Source organism: Choristoneura fumiferana, chromosome 12 (genome assembly GCF_025370935.1).
Source record: "Choristoneura fumiferana chromosome 12, NRCan_CFum_1, whole genome shotgun sequence".
NCBI lineage: Eukaryota > Metazoa > Arthropoda > Insecta > Lepidoptera > Tortricidae > Choristoneura > Choristoneura fumiferana.
The window spans coordinates 1,215,843-1,232,386 of NC_133483.1; the positions used below are offsets into that span (position 1 = coordinate 1,215,843).

Consider the following 16,544-nt stretch of genomic DNA (forward strand, 5'->3'; position numbering starts at 1 on the left):
AAACGTATTCTCTGAGGATCGCAGAGGTGCAAGAAGTTTTTTATTTTTAATTCCAATACCTACACTACAGAGTAATTTTTTTCTTCAACGGGAGCGAAGCCGCGGGATTAAGCTAGTAATTATATATACGAACTGAGAAATCCAGATGCAGAAGCCTAGATAACTCTTTCGTCAACTCTTTTCATGGTTAGCAACTTATTAATAATTGATATTAGCGCTTATGATTACTATTCTCTACTAAAGTCTTACACAAGAAATTGAGTGATGATGATGATGATAATTAGGATAGTAAACCTGTATGTTTTTATTACCTCTTTTGATAGAAAGAGCTTACACGAAGCACTGTTCATAAAAATATTAGGTATGTCTAAAGGCACTGTTACACATGCTCGTTACTGGACTGAAGCAAACGCGTTCACACTTGCTTAATACCTTTCCCCTTCCACCCGTCTCGAGCTTGCCACTAATAAGCATGCTCGATAGTAGCATGTCCTGTTCACACATGCTACACCCTAGCATTTGCTCAATAGTAGCATGCTTTTTGCTACTAAAGAGCATGTGTAACAGTGTCTTAAGGGACTTGGCCTTACGGATGCCTTTGATAAACTTGATTGCCTGTGCATTCCTGTGCGTGTCGTATGACTAGAGCCTGGTGGCAGCGCGCTCTTATGCCAACTACGAATTCCAAACTCCAGCTCTGCGCCGTGGAAGTAAGGACAAACTCTCCGCACTATTTCCAAGAAACTCGTCCTGTAGATTTGCTACTGATTTTCACCGACGACCATGACCACTTTAGCATGGTAGTAACTACGAAAAGTAACTATAATATAACCTGAATAATAGCAAGACTCAACCAAGACAGAAACCGTGGTCAGAATCTCGGTAATTTCTCAATTATCGTACCATATATATGAACACTTTGAAAGGCGTTTGGCTTGTATATAATATGCGAACAGTTATCCAAGACCCTGCTTCTATTTATCAATAAAATACTTAATAGATTTATAGGTCGTAGTAAATTTCGAGTAAAGTACAGTTGGTACAAAATTTCGTGACTCGATAAAAAAATGTGAATATTACTCGAAGGAGTACCCCGATCGGGTAGCTAAGTGTCGCAATAGACTTTCGCTAGCTGGCGCTGTCTATTTGAGTGTGTGCGTGAGCTCGTAGTTCCGATATACGGCCGCAATTGACGTTCAAAGTAAAGCACCTCGTTTGCGCTTTGGCGGAATATTTCAATTCGAGTGTGGGGTCAAAAAATCGGTTACGCTTAGGTACTCCCGCCATTAGTTTTTGTGAAATTAATTCTTCATAATTTACGAAAAAAACCTGAAAAAAGGAACTATTGATAACAGCGCATCTAACGGGACATTGCTCATGAGCTAACCAGGAGCTTACCCCTTAAGTTACAATACATTAGATGACATTGGCAGGATGTAATTTAGAGGTGATTATGTTTACCTTCCTTAGTAACTCAGATGTACAGTTCATATTATTATAAAAGTTATGACTGAAAAAAAAAGTTCACTTAAATATAATGTCATATTAGCGCTCGTGTCATATTTGTCTATCATTATCTCACATAAAATGCAGAAACATATTTACGTTTGGGCATCATAGTTAAAAATGAAGTTACTATATTTCTTTATAACATTTATTTTGTTAATATAAATAAAAACGCGTAAGTAGACTTAATTATAAATGGACCTATTTATGCACAACAGGATCCAACCCACACTCCTGTCAAAATTGAGTTTAATACACAGAAAGCTTTTAAAATGCACCTTCTATCTGACCTACTTAAATATCAATTTGATCTGGCATACTATCTCATATCAAAACATTAAGTCAACAAAGTTACCAAACGTGATAGCAACAACCTCTAATAAGCTAATAAGATTCATGCTGTATGATAACTCTGTATTCTACAAAAAATTTTAATGTTTTTTTTTATAATGGATCCATGTCGCTTGGTTCCCCATAATCGCAAATTTATATATTTTCAGAAGGGACCATGTGGGTTGGATCCCGTTTGCAAAATAAAAACTGACGCAGTCTAAATTTCATAAGGGACCTGCGGGTTGGATCTCGTTTGCAAAATAAAAACTGACGGACTCAAAATTTTCACAAGGGACCATGCGGGATGGATCTTGTTTGCAAAACAAAAATTGACAAAGCCTAAACTTCATAAAGATTCATACAATATGGTTACTTGTTAAATTTAATTGGACCTATTTATGCAAACAGGATCCAACCACACGTGGCTAGTTTTGAGAAAAATCGGTTTTTGTTTAAAACATGCGAACAAAATTTCTATAAACATCTCAAAAAAAGTTTGAATGCAAAATTTAGACAACGGTAATTTTTTGTGTTCTTAATACTCGTGTTCCAAAAAATAATAATATTAGGGACGTTTTTCTTCAAAAAGTCAATGGATCTATTTTGCAAAATGCTCATGTGTGGGTTGGTTCCTATTTGATTAATAGAAATTAAAATTGTAAATAATATAATAAAATATACATATGTTATTTCAATTTTACTTTATTGAAAATAAATGCTTAATACTTACAGGAAATCTTTTTTACCATTAAAAAGTTTTAGAAAAAATAAAAACTTTTGTGAATAATCATACATTTCAAAACATGAAAAAATATAAAAGAATCTCAGTTATCGAAATAATTTTCTTCAACTCAAAGTCAAGTTCACCAGAAAGCCTTCCAGGTCACTTCAATATGTTTGTCTGCATCGAGATTGACGTAAAACTGTGGTACTCCTGAGGAATCAGGTGCAGAAGGCTCTTTAAGTCTTTCAACTTTGCCTCTGGTATTGGTTTTCCTGTAGGGCAAAGAGGCTCCATTATTTCTTTTGAAATAGCTGGTTGCCTCACGCGACCAATTTTTTAATGTCTAATTCCTTAAAATCTTCATAATTGTTCGACCGCATGTAAATCTTGTACATTTCACCTTTTTTTAGTTCAATTTCTTTAGTACTTTACCATGACACTTATCCCATCAGTAGTTTTTTTTCTGTTTGTGATGCTTTTCTCTAATTTTAGAGACGATAAAAGTCGTTTTGGTTCATGCGGTGAACTATCATGGGCTTATTTTTCTTGCATGTCTTCATTATACTCATGTAATCTTCTGGTGTATAATTTCTTTGTTGCCGTTTAAAACCACCTTCAATTTTGCCAAAATCCTATCATTGGGAGAAAGCTGTGTCCCGATTCAAGAAATCTCATATTAATCTGTACAAAGTTGAGTGGTCATTTAAGATGGCTTTGAGCATTAATACTAGTTTAATATTGCGATTTTGACACCACAAAATCGCTCCATAAAATAAGACGTGTCACATTATTTCAGTCTTTCTAATATATGTTTATAAGGCACGAGCCCACTTCTTGGGCTCCTCGACCAGCCTCTCCTTCTACCCATACATTGCAATGGGCGTCATCATTGCTCCCAGTGTGTTACCAAGATTGTACACCCAGAGTTGTCTTTTGTAAAAGACTATATTTGTGGTATACGCGGTAATGGCAGCGTTTTTTCGAGGTCGAAGGTAATTGTTTCAACCGAGGGATCATCTTTAGCAAGCTGCATATCAGCTTTCATTTGACTTTGCAAAGTTTCTGCAATTTCTGATGCGATCTCCACTTCTGGTCGATTTCGACTTTCTCTTCATCGATGCAGACATCATTTTGCTTTGAAAGTGGTCACTTTATTGCATGTGTCTTTCTTTTAGAGGCTTGGTACGTAGATTAAACTTCGTCAAATATATTTGTGGACTTTCGAACCGGACAGTACTCTCATAGAAGCCGTCTTAGCTGCTTCTGTATATAAATCGTAAATTTTAGACTGTGTCATGTCTGCTCTTAGAAACTTAACCCATCACATTTTTCTCGACGATAGTGGGATATATGTTGGTAATGTTTTTATGAAATTTATCACAAACTGCTCACATTCACGTGGTACTTTATTGAGTCCACTTTGTAAGCCCCGTCTATCTACAACGCAGTCTTGTGAACGCATCTTGCAAAGCGAAGTGTTTATTCTTTTTGGGGAAGTTTGTAAAGTTTTAACAAACATGTCTCGTAACCATATTTCAACTCAAAAAAAAGACAGTCGATCCTAAGACATTCATAGATTTCCAATGTAGTTGTGCCAAAAAATGCCACGAAAAGATATCAGTAGAGAAAAGTTCCCCAAAAAGAATAAACACTTCGCTTTGCAAGATGCGTTCACAAGACTGCGTTGTAGATAGACGGGGCTTACAAGTGGACTCAATAAAGTACCACGTGAATGTGAGCAGTTGTGATAAATTTCATAAAAATTACCAACATATACTCCCACTATCGTCGAGAAAAATGTGATGGGGTTAAGTTTCTAAGAGCAGACATGACACAGTCTAAAATTTCGATTTATATACAGAAGCAGCTAAGACGGCTTCTATGAGAGTACTGTCCGGTTCGAAAGTCCACAAAGTATTTTGACGAAGTTAATCTACGTACCAAGCCTCTAAAGAAAGACACATGCAATAAATGTGACCACTTTCAAAGCAAAATGATGTCTGCATCGGATGAAGAGAAAGTCGAAATCGACCAGAAGTGGAGATCGCATCAAGAAATGCTGCAGAAACTTTGCAAAGTCAAATGAAAGCTGATATGAGCTTGCTAAAGATGATCCCTCGGTTGAAACAATTACTTCGACCTCGAAAAAACGCTGCCATTACCGCGTATACCCACAAATATAGTCTTTTACAAAACAACTCTGGGTGTACAATCTGGTATACACACTGGGAGCAATGATGACGCCCATTGCAATGTATGGGTAGAAGGAGAGGCTGGTCGAGGAGCCAAGAAGTGGGCTCGTGCCTTATAAAACATATATTAGAAAGACTGGATAATAATGTGACACGTCTTATTTTATGGAGCGATTCTTGTGGTGGTCAAAATCGCAATATTAAACTAGTATTAATGCTCAAAGCCATCTTAAATGACCACTCAACTTTGGTACAGATTAATAGATTTTTTGAATCGGGACACAGCTTTCTCCCAATGAAGGGATTTTGGCAAATTGAAGGTGGTTTTAAACGGCAACAAAGAATATATACACCAGAAGATTACATGAGTATAATGAAGACATGCAGAAAATAAGCCCATGATAGTTCACCGCATGAACCAAAACGACTTTTTATCGTCTCTAAAATTAGAGAAAAGCATCACAAACAGAAAAAAAACTACTGATGGGGATAAGTGTCATGGTTAAGTACTAAAGAAATTTGAACTAAAAAAGGTGAAATGTACAAGATTACATGCGGTCGAACAATTATGAAGATTTTAAGGAATTAGACATTAAAAAAATTGGTCGCGTGAGGCAACCAGCTATTTCAAAAGAAATAATGGAGCCTTTTGGCCTACAGGAAAACCAATACCAGAGGCAAAGTTGAAAGACTTAAAGACCTTCTGCCCTGATTCCTCAGGAGTACCACAGTTTTTACGTCAATCTCGATGCAGACAAACATATGAAGATGACCTGGAAGGCTTTTCTGGTGAACTTGATTTGAGTTGGAAGAAAATTATTTCGTAACTGAGATTCTGTTTTTAATATTCTTTTCATGTTTTGAAATGTATGATTATTCACAAAAGTTTTATTTTTCTAAGAACTTTTTAATGGTAAAAAAGATTTCCTGTAAGTATAAGCATTTATTTTCAATAAAGTAATTGAAAATAACATATGTATATTTTAATATATTACAATTTAATTTCTATTAAATCAAATAGGAACCACCCACACATGAGCATTTTTAAAATAGATCCATTGACTTTTTGAAGAAAAACGTCCTAAATATTATTTTTTTTGGAACAACGAGTATTAGACAATAAAAAACTTACGTTGTCTAAATTTTGCATTCAAACTTTTTTGAGATGTTTATAGAAAATTTTGTTCGCATGTTTTAAACAAAACCGATTTTTCTCAAAACTAGCCACGTGTGGGTTGGATCCTGTTTGCATAAATAGGTCCAAATAAAACAATGTTAACAAGTCTATCACAGAAGTTTCGTTAGTAGAGAATAAACGAAGATAATTTGTCTCTCATTGTTTCGTTGAACACTTTTTTTATATATTTCAAAAGCGAAACGAATTTTAGTGGCACTTTTGACTTACGATCTAAACATTTTAAAAGTAAAATCAAAGTATTTTTTTCTTTTTTTCACGTATCAACATAATAATACATTCGTTTACTTGGATCTAAGATGTAGTTTGGTGTTGTTGTTAATATAGGAACAGCTTGCGCGAACCCATTCAATATGGCTGCAGCATTGTTTCTAACACCTTGAACATTTCTGCTTCTCGCCTGTAAGGCCGCTTTATCTTTTTTTTCTGTGTCACCTTTAGGCGCTTCTGCTTGTATTAATTTAGCGCTTCTGTAATTTCCACCGTGTAACCTACCTCCCGCTCTTGAATTATCGTACGACTTAAAATTGCCACCGTGCATATCACTAGAATCATCATCGCTTTCGTATTCATCGTCCAGTTCAACTAATTTTGCATTTCTGTTATTTGCAGGGGGCTTATATTTATCTTGAATAGATCTTAGGTTACCTCCATGTAATACACGCGGCGGCTGGTCAACGTCGCTTAACTCAATGTGTTTTGCGTTACTAGCTTCATTATCTTTCAGCCTCTGATCAATTCTAGATTTTAAATGGCCACCATGTCTATTACGCTTTACTTCTATATCTTTGTCATCAACTTTAGCTTCCACTTGGGTTTTTTCAGCTATGTTGTATTTAGCTGGTTCCCTTCTTCTAGTAGGTATCGGCGTACTGCTTACTACAGGGGCTGCTTTTATTTCAGCGCTTCTATAGTTTCCTCCATGCTTGGGTCCTTGTTTAAGATTCAAGTTTTCTCTGAATATTTCTACATCCTTTAGTTTATTAACCTCCTCCGCTAATTTTTCGTCTTTAAAAAGATCTAATGCTTCTAAGTTTTTGTTAGGTTTTCTGCGATTTTGTGGCATTTCTTTTATAATTTCAACTTCTTGTATGTCTTGTTTGAATTGTGTTACATGTGGCGCTGACGTATTAACTGGTAACTCTTTATGTATTTCAACTTTCTTTTTGTGAACGACAGGTTTAACATCTAATTTAGCACTGCGAGCTTCCGTTGTAGAAGGAGGTGGTTCTGTAGTCCTTACTAAACTTCGTTTTGTTGGCTCAGGAGTGGTAAGTACAATCGATTCAGTTTTTTGTTCTTTTACAGATGGTTCTCTTTTTTTTGGTGCTTCTTGTTCATCTTCATCGCTGTTGGCATCTTTGTCATCATTTTCATCCTCATAATCATCATCACCGTCATCATCATCATTATCATCATAATCATCGTCTTCATCCTCATCTTCAACTTCTTCACTTGACTCAGGTGCCTGTTTTTTAATGTTGTCCATCATACTATCGACACCTTTTTCATAATTTGGCATATAATCTTCCATGTTCTGTTTAACACCAATTAATGCATCAACTTCTTCTTTTCTCATGTCATCGTCATCGTCATTACCATATCTTTGAGTGTCAGTAACTAATGTTGATTTCCTAGTTTTCTTTTTCTTTTCTCTGTATTTTGGACCATTAGTGTTATCATCTTTATCATTTTCAGAATACTTGACTTTAACAGGTTCTTTTTTGATCTCAGGTTTTTCAGTTTGATACGGTTTTTGAAACCTTGTAACCAAATGTAATTTAGGTAATTCAGTTGTTTCTTCCTCATCATCTTCATAGTCATCGGAAGGTTTGAGAGTAGTTGTAGTTGGTCGAGTCCTTCTTTTGAAAGACGGTTTTATCGTTGTTGTAGTCGTCGTAATTTCATCTTCATCATCCTCATATTCATCATATTCTTCATCAGTTTCTGCTGGTTTAGCTTCAGCGCTATTTTTTATTTTTCTTGGTGATGATGTTGTGCTTATTACTCTTCGAATTGTTTTTGAGGCAGCAGACTCCAAAGAAGATTGTTGAAATCCTGGGTCGTCAAAGATTCGTTTTAAAGCTTTACTGTGTCTGGAAGGTACTATTGTGGTATTAGTCTGTGATTCATAATCTTCAACAGACATAGCTTTCTTGTGATTGACTGGAGTGTATTGTGACTTGTGGTTAGCAGGGCTTAACTCATATCTTGGTTCGCCTCTACGATGATCTGTGTTTGTATCAACAAAAGTTAGATCATCCTTTTGATGTTCTGCTCTCTGTCCTTTTTACTAATATCTTTGTAGGTTCTGGATTTCACATTTCTCTTAACTGGCTGATCGTTATCATTATTGAAATGTAACACTTTTTCGACAACCTTACTTGATTGTAGCTGTTTTATAAGTGGGCTTATGTTACCGGTAGTAGTTGTTTTCCTTGATTCTTGTGTTTGACCTTCCCTAATTATTTTGTACGGTTCATAAACAAATGGTGCTGCTCTTTTACTTCGCACAATAATGGGTGTTTTGACTTCATCTACCTGCGTATGAATAGTACCTTTGTTACTTTCATTGTTATTTGCATTGTTAGAAGTAACGTTTGTTTGGTGACCAACGACTTTCTTATTCGCAAATGGGCCTTGGAAGTTATTTTTAATATTTGCTAATATGTCAGTATAAACACTCTTTTTTGTATCATTTAGAAGTGTTATGTTTTTCGGAAGCAATATAGAAGACTTTAGCTCTTCAGTAGCTTTAGTAATAGAATCTTGGAGTAATGATGTCCCATTATTCAATTCGTCTCTTAGAGCCATATAGTTATTCGATGCAGCCAAAGATTCACCTTCAAATATATTTTTTTTGAACTGATTTAGCCTGAATGTTTCAAGGTTTGGGGTCTTGATAGGTTTGGGCGCAGCAATTATATCTTCTTTGAAAAAAGGGCTGTCAAGTGGGTTTTTTCCAAAATATTTCGCCTTGAAACAATCAATTTTGTCACCAAGGCCTTTGAGACGCTGTTTATTTCTTTGATCGTCGAATTGTTTTTTGTCATCCTTAGGTGTGTCGTCATCTCCATCGTCACTGTCATTGTCATCTAGGGATTTTGTTCCATTGTTTTTGATTTTTTCTGGTATAGGATCTATATCATCGTCAACTTCGGAACATTCGATGTTAGACCTTGAATCGTAAAACTCTGTGCCTCCTTTAGATTTTTGTGGAATAAATTTTAAATTTTCAGCATAACGTAGTGGAGAATCCCTATTAATTGATTTTAATTTTTTTAAAGTAATATGGATATTTTTCTCGCAAACTATCCTTTTTTGATTTAGGCAGTTTGAGTTTAGCCATTTTATTTAATTCCTTTTCTGTGAGAAAAGTCGAATTAAAATCAAACTCGGGAATTTCAAAATTAGGTTCCTGTTTATTTACACCCTGATCTAACTCAGCTAAGTTAGTAGCGCTCTCTTTAATTTCATAGTCTTTCTCTACAACGTTTTCTCTTTTTGGTCTGGATTCTTCATGAGTAGAAGTTTTGTCATCTTTATCATCAATTTCTTCTCCATCACTTTCAGTTTGAGATAGAATTTCTTGTGTACTATCATTATTTTGGTCATGTTTCGTACTATGTTCACGTTTGTGTCGAGTATCGTCATCTGGAACATTTCCATAAGCGTCTTCTTCCTCAGAATGTTCAAATTCATCTTCAGTATAATCTTCAGAATCATTTTGCTGTTCAGTGTCCTTGTCATCATTTTTCCACTTTTTGCCATGGTGTTTTTTATCTTTATAAATTGAACTACTGGCATCTTCATACTTTCCGTTAAAAGACGGTGTCTTGTATTTACCTCCACTAATTTCCTTTTCTTTCAACAACCCTCCGTGTGCTTCGTGGTCAGATGCATGTTTTTGTTCACCGGCATGATCGTAAGCTGCATCTTCATAGCCTTCCTCAGAGTAAACAGTTTGAGCTCTCGTACTTTTAACAGCTTCTCTCAATCGGTGGGCATTTACAATGTCATCATAACTAGCCGCATCTTCTAAAGCTGCTGATTTTGGCAAATGTTTAGTCGATTCAGTTTTTCTTACCTGAGCATAGCTTTTGATTGGTACAAACTCGTTTTCATCACTGTCATCTATTGTATCTTGATTTTGAAGTTCTAATTTTTGATATGCGGCTGGGCGATTTTTCAAGACGGCTCTATTTATAGATTCATCAATATTATTTCTTAGCTGATTATATTTAGCTTGGCCTTTTAGGTAGATGTCATACCCATCTGGAGGTTCTGCAAAATTTTCCGAAGGCGGAACTTGAGGGTATTCGTTATGTTCATCGTCGTATTTAAGAGAATGATGCTGCCTCAGATTGTGTAAATGATTCTTTAGAGGTCTATAATGTAAAGGTCTAACTTTGACAAAGTTTTGATTCCAGGGATGTCTAAATTTGTGATTTAGTATTTGTTCACGAGTAAATGCTTTTGGTGGAGGCCTGTAGTATACTGGTCGTCGAAGTGGTCTGTGAATTTCAAAAGGCGCCGGCACGTTTCTTTGAGGGAATTTCTTCCTATCAGTCTGTTCGGGACTTTCCAAATATTCTCCTTCTTCTATATCCGCCTCTCCAGCATCCTTTTCGTATTTTTGTAAATTTTCCTTACTGTTCTTTAAATCATTCCTGATCTTGTCCAAAATAGGATCTTTGTACAGTTCTTGCAACGCTGGTTCCTCAGCTTTATATGGATGATACACTTTGTAACTCGACATCGTTGGCATAATATGGCTTTGCCACTCTTCGTTTTCGTTCACATACTGTTGAAATGGACGATAAATTTTCTTATCTTCATCAAGCATGTGGTGTTTTCCAAGGTCAGGTTTGCTTTTTCCAGTAAACGGTCTTATGGGATACGCTTTATAATGATTCTCGGGATTTTTGACGCCATGGAACGCCGCTACATCGACAGCGAACTGAGGTTTGTGCGCCTTGTATTCAAAGTATTCCGCAGGGATGATTTGCTGAAGAGTTACAGGGGTAAACTGTTCAACCTGTGACTGTGACACTTCACTGTTAGTTCCATTGTCCCAGGAGATTGGTACGCGGATGGCTTGACACTCGCGAAACGTCACACATAACACAAAAACTAGCACTAAGCTTCGCATGGGGTTGCTACGCTGCATGGGCGCGAATACTCGTAAACTTCGCATGGGTAAGCGAGGAGTCCGCATGGGTACGCGGGCCTGCATGGTTCACATCACGGACGGACGGACACTAGCCGGGCCCGGGGATGACGATCGTTTATATCTCCTCGGTCGCGCGTCGCGGACCGATTGCTGCAGCCGTTCGCTTTGCTACGGTGCATGGTGCAAGGTTTGAGAAAAAGCGAATTACATGGTATCAAACTATCAAAACAAATCCCGAATATTTCAGCTTGTGGTTGAACATATGCATAGAACACACTTGTAAAAGTAATTTATGATTTTTTTATTGAGGTCGATAAAAGTTTGGAAATATTATTTTGGTGTGTAATGTATCCAAGAATGTCGTGACTCGTCTAATATGAAGACTACCGACTCACCCAGGTTTTTACAATTGCAAATTTTAAATCAAAGGGGTGATAAGAAAATCTAAGTTAAAAGCTAAAATCTATGCATAGTTACATAAAAAATAATATTCAGAGGTTAACTACATTTAAAATATTTAATTATATTCTATTTATTTATTAATAGAAATTGCTTTCGAGATTTGTTCCGAATAAAGTTTGGCTACCCAGGTACCTATGTTATTATAAAAACATCGATGCAGAAGACACGGTAGAAGATAATATGAATTGTATCGATGAAAATTTTGCAAAAGTATAAACAGGTCAAACTTAGAGATTTTATAAACAGGCAACCTTCTGTGACTTACAAACTTTACTACCAATACCATGGTAGAAAAATGAAGAAAAAAGTGGCGTGGAGCGAACGATTAACGAAAGAGATAAACACTTAGAGGCAGTTGAGAAACAAAAGAATAACTGACAGCCGGATGTTCTTGTCAAACGACAGGGCAAGTACAAGATGACATGACGATGACGTGAAAGCCCCAAATGATGAATGAGTTTAAATGATCCCATTGTCAGTGATGTGCCAGTTTGCACTGAAGCAGGTGATTGAAGTAACAGGTTAATACTTTTGAAAGAATCTTGTTTAGAGGCAAGGTAATAGATACGCGTGGTACCATAACAATACATTGACATTATAACAAAAATAAATGAAGTGTGTCGTAATTTTAATGGCATTGATTGCTATAAAGATACGGAAGACATTCTAGAAAGTTCTATTAGATTTATAAGTGTAGATGAAAAAATAAACACAAAGAATTAATCGAAACTAATTATAATTCAATCTCTTTGCATGAATTCCGGAACTAATGATCATTCACACTTTTGCAATGCAATAATTAAGTGAGTTGCGTTGTAGATCAAATTATTTTTTCAATCCAATTGTCAAATGTCTATCGCTTAACGCAATAACCCTAACAATTTGACTGTAATGTAATTTGTGCAATGCGACGAGGGAATTTCTTTATATAATTTATTTGCAATCGAGTAAAATAGAACAGCCGGTATTGATGTAATTGGCTCAGCAATTTCCATTTTTTCTATGGATACAATGAGAATTTTGGCGACAGTGTCGGTCAGATGGGCTTTCTCAATACAATCTTGAAATTGTTGCGCGATGGTCTGAAGCTTTGAAGTGTCGTTGACCTTGTTGTGTTAAGGTCTGGGTCAGGACTTGTGACAGTTAGAACCATTGTCTTTAAATTAATTAGAAATTGCATCAAAACTCGCATTGCCGCTTTTCCTTATTATTTACTAACTTCTACTAGGTACTTCTAAAACATGTATAAGCTAAGTCATCCGTTTTACCTTCCTCCTCTTTGTTTATTTCCATTTGTCCAAATAAGCTCGGTCATTAAACTAAATTTCAATTTCGTCATCGACACATGCTATAAGTTCACCATCAGCACAATGGATTTGCCCGTTTACAGTTGCCATTACCGACGTTACGGCAACCTCGCGGTTACCGATTTCCCATAATAATTCGTCACGAGTCAACCTGCTCTAGTTAGTGACGTTCGTTACGCTCTCGATTGGGGTCCATGGTAATGCTGGGAAAACGGGCGGAGGAATTTTAATTGCAATTATAAGGCGCTTGTGTTTTCCTGAGTTGAATTAAACTTGGCGTTAGCAAGTGTCTTAAAAAATATAAGTAGTATCAGTCATCTTCTGTATGAATGTTATAGTTAGTTAGTTTATTTATAATAAATGTTGTTATGTATCTACCTAACTATTTATATATATTTGTTGTGTATGTGTATATATTATATCGGCTTATGCTTTCAGCCCTTAAAATATATGTTCTTATGGAAGTCACGCGTTGTATATTACGGTTAGTTTTATGTATCTTGATATTGCTCTAATCTATTTGTAAATTGCAATACCTGCAAAAACTATTCCTTACTTCTGTTCATTGTAAAGGTTACCTGGAAGACATCGCTCTGAAGCGATAAGGCTGCCTATTGCTTACCTTAAAAATCTCTATAGAAATGTCTTTTCTGTACTGCTTACTATGTGTTGGTGTTCAGTAAAGAGTTTTTGTAATGTATTGTAGTCCGTCAGTTAGTTATTGGAAAACACGTTTTTTTTTTATTAAGTAAAAAATTGTCACTTCGTGCTAAAGAGTCGCACGGGCGCTCACTTTTGAACTTCAACGAGAATTATTTTTGTATTTTTTTGTTTGATTGACGAAATAAAAAATACCTTTCCAATATTTCTAATATTATTACAGACGGAGTAAAAACAATAATAATATTTTATTTTTTACCCGGAAAACTATCCAATCAAGGACATCGAAGACCCAGCAGCTTTCTTAGACAAAGGATAAACTTTGAAAGAGTCTTTGGAACAAGGCTTATAAGGACTTCATAATTTAACTCCTATATAAAATAATATACTTAAAGAACCCTTGAAAACAACGAAACTTCGGTTTGAACCGCATTTTTTCACTTCAGTCGCGCTGATTTGCATTTTGCAACTTCCAGAAGCTTGTGTAAGCCTGTGGAAATAGATCGAAACCTCAGAGTCAAGGAGATGCACGTTTTCTCTTAGAATAATAATTTACCAATAATAGCGCTGAAATAATTTAATTAGAATGTTTTTTGACAATAGTTATAAAAACCTCGCGGAGAAGAATGGACTGGATAGAAGGGATCTAATGTTTACCTAATTATGAAAGAAGTTAAAAACGGGTAAGTAATACGAGATATAAGAACTCATTATATAATATTCATAATATATACGCTCACTTTATATAAAGTCGTTTAGTATAATGTTCACTGGATATAATGAACGAAAAGTATAATTTTAAAATATCTAATTTTGTAAGGTATAAAGTTGTTGATATTATATAATATCAATTGATATAACAATCAAAGCGTATAATGTTTATAACTCCTAAGAATTAAAACTTATAATTCATTAAAAACTTCGATAAAGGCAAACAATCAAGCAAGCGATTATTTTTTCCGCTCTGTTACAAAAAAAAACCTAACATCGAAGGCTAAGGAGGGAGCTACGCTACGCTTCACTCCCGCCTTAGCCTTCTGAACCTAACCTATCCAAGTCGCTTCTGCACAGTTTCTTCTTGCTCGCTCGCTTCGCTCGCTCGCCGCCACATAATTTAACAATTACACATATTATTATATATTATGACAGATATACCTTGTGTATGTTATGTTAAAAGAAATTAGTCCATATAAATCTTATACAAATTGAAGCTATATAAAAATAACGTTATATAATTTAAGCGTTATACGTTGAAAAATTATAATTTTTGTTGTTATAGCTAACGTTCATTATATCTTGTTAACTGTTAATTATTTAATTTTGTCGATGATAATTACAAGCACAGTCAACATAAATCTACCTGCCGTCTATTTTACTTGTTTATTCCAAAATGCACGGTCAACAATAATTAACCATTACCTTCAAAAAGATTACATTTTTATTTCCATCATCAGTTATATTTTTTCATGTAACTAGTATTTCGTTTCTGTTTGTATTAACCCGTCGAACGCCCTGCGCGCCACAGTGGCGCGTCTAAGTACTCGTGATTAGTCAATTTTTGTTACTAGTTTCGATCACCCATTAACATAGGGTACTAATCCAAAATTACCCAAAAAAGTCGTTGGTTGCTCCTGGTACTGGATTTCCATAAAAATACGGTACCGGAACCGGGAATCCCCGGTTCTCGCCATACAAACTCAGTACCGGGAGCATGCCCTAGCGACGGGTTAACAGTAGAGTAAAAACATTTTACCCTACTGCCACCGGACATTGTGACAGTTGTGAACCAAAATGGCGAGTAAACGGTCGACGCTGCGTTCTGTCAGTGCAGTGTCAGTGAAAATCAGCGCTGGGGTGTTTCTAACGCTTCACAACCGCAATGAATACCTTTGTGTTGTTTATTTGTACCTAATAATATTGTTGTGTCTTGTGTTGTTCAAATGTATTTTTAACCGACTCCAGTCCACTCTGTCCAGGTGTTTACTTAGTATTTTTACATATTTATTGCATGAAATTATAAGCTGGCTAATCCAAAATTGAGAAATAGCGCGTCAAGCTGACAACAAAGCCGATCCTATTGTCATTTAAAAGGCATAGTATATTGCGTAAGCGCTTGTCGCTAAGCGTAGCCTTACACCAAGATATAAGCGACGGAAGTAAGGTCGGCAATTTCCATAGCGCACCGCACGATACGTTGAGAAATTTGAGTACCACTAGTTCCCACGTCATTACAGAATACGTTGATTTACGTTATTATACTATGGCATTCTGATAATTTCGCAGGTGCGAATAACTTGCATGGAGTCATAAAAATTATCGTCATTTTTCGAAGTTTTAAATTACTCGCCTTTACCGGTGGATTTGCTTGATTGATTTGTCGACCAGGATCTGGCATTTTATTTGAAAGACTCAATAATGTCATCGTTAATTCACGTTGTATTAAGAAAAATACTCTTACATACAAAAGTTCATTTCTGTAGACTCTACAGCGCTACTTAGAATATTGGTATGAAATTATGGTAGTAATCAGGTTTTGAAAAATTAGGAACGATGACAAGCGAAGCGAAGAAAAGTACAACTACTATCGCAACGCGCGAGCCGAGCGAGTGAAGCGAGCGCGCCGTGGCAGCGGCCGGCGAAGCGTCGGACTTAATTAAATAAATTAAGAAATAATTTAGCCTCTACCAATGCTGGTTATGTTTTATATAAAATTAAGGATGTTAATTATTTATTTTTAATTAAGAGGGGTAAAAAAACCTCACCTCCTTATTAGAAACAACCAACGTCAAGACCACCCACACCCGCAACACGAGGGGTATCATAGGTGCGTTGCCGGTCCTTTGAGAGATTGATAGGCTCGCATTTTAAAGAACCCTAAGTTCACACAAACTCACAAACGTTCGCATTTATTATTATCAGGTTAAGTAGAGTTACACCGCTACATTGTAATGGGTCTTATATCTTATTGAAACGGGTACGATATTGAAACGGA

The 16,544-nt window shown here is 35.9% G+C and overlaps 1 protein-coding gene across 1 annotated transcript; it reads right to left on the reverse strand.

Annotated features, from left to right (window-relative positions):
- Positions 1-6,027: 6,027 nt before the first annotated feature.
- Positions 6,028-11,192, reverse strand: LOC141433073 (uncharacterized). The gene is given in 3 exon segments (XM_074094894.1): positions 6,028-8,215; positions 8,218-9,217; positions 9,219-11,192. Coding segments are annotated over 3 exon segments (4,977 nt in total). The 5' UTR covers positions 11,187-11,192; the 3' UTR covers positions 6,028-6,206.
- Positions 11,193-16,544: the final 5,352 nt, after the last annotated feature.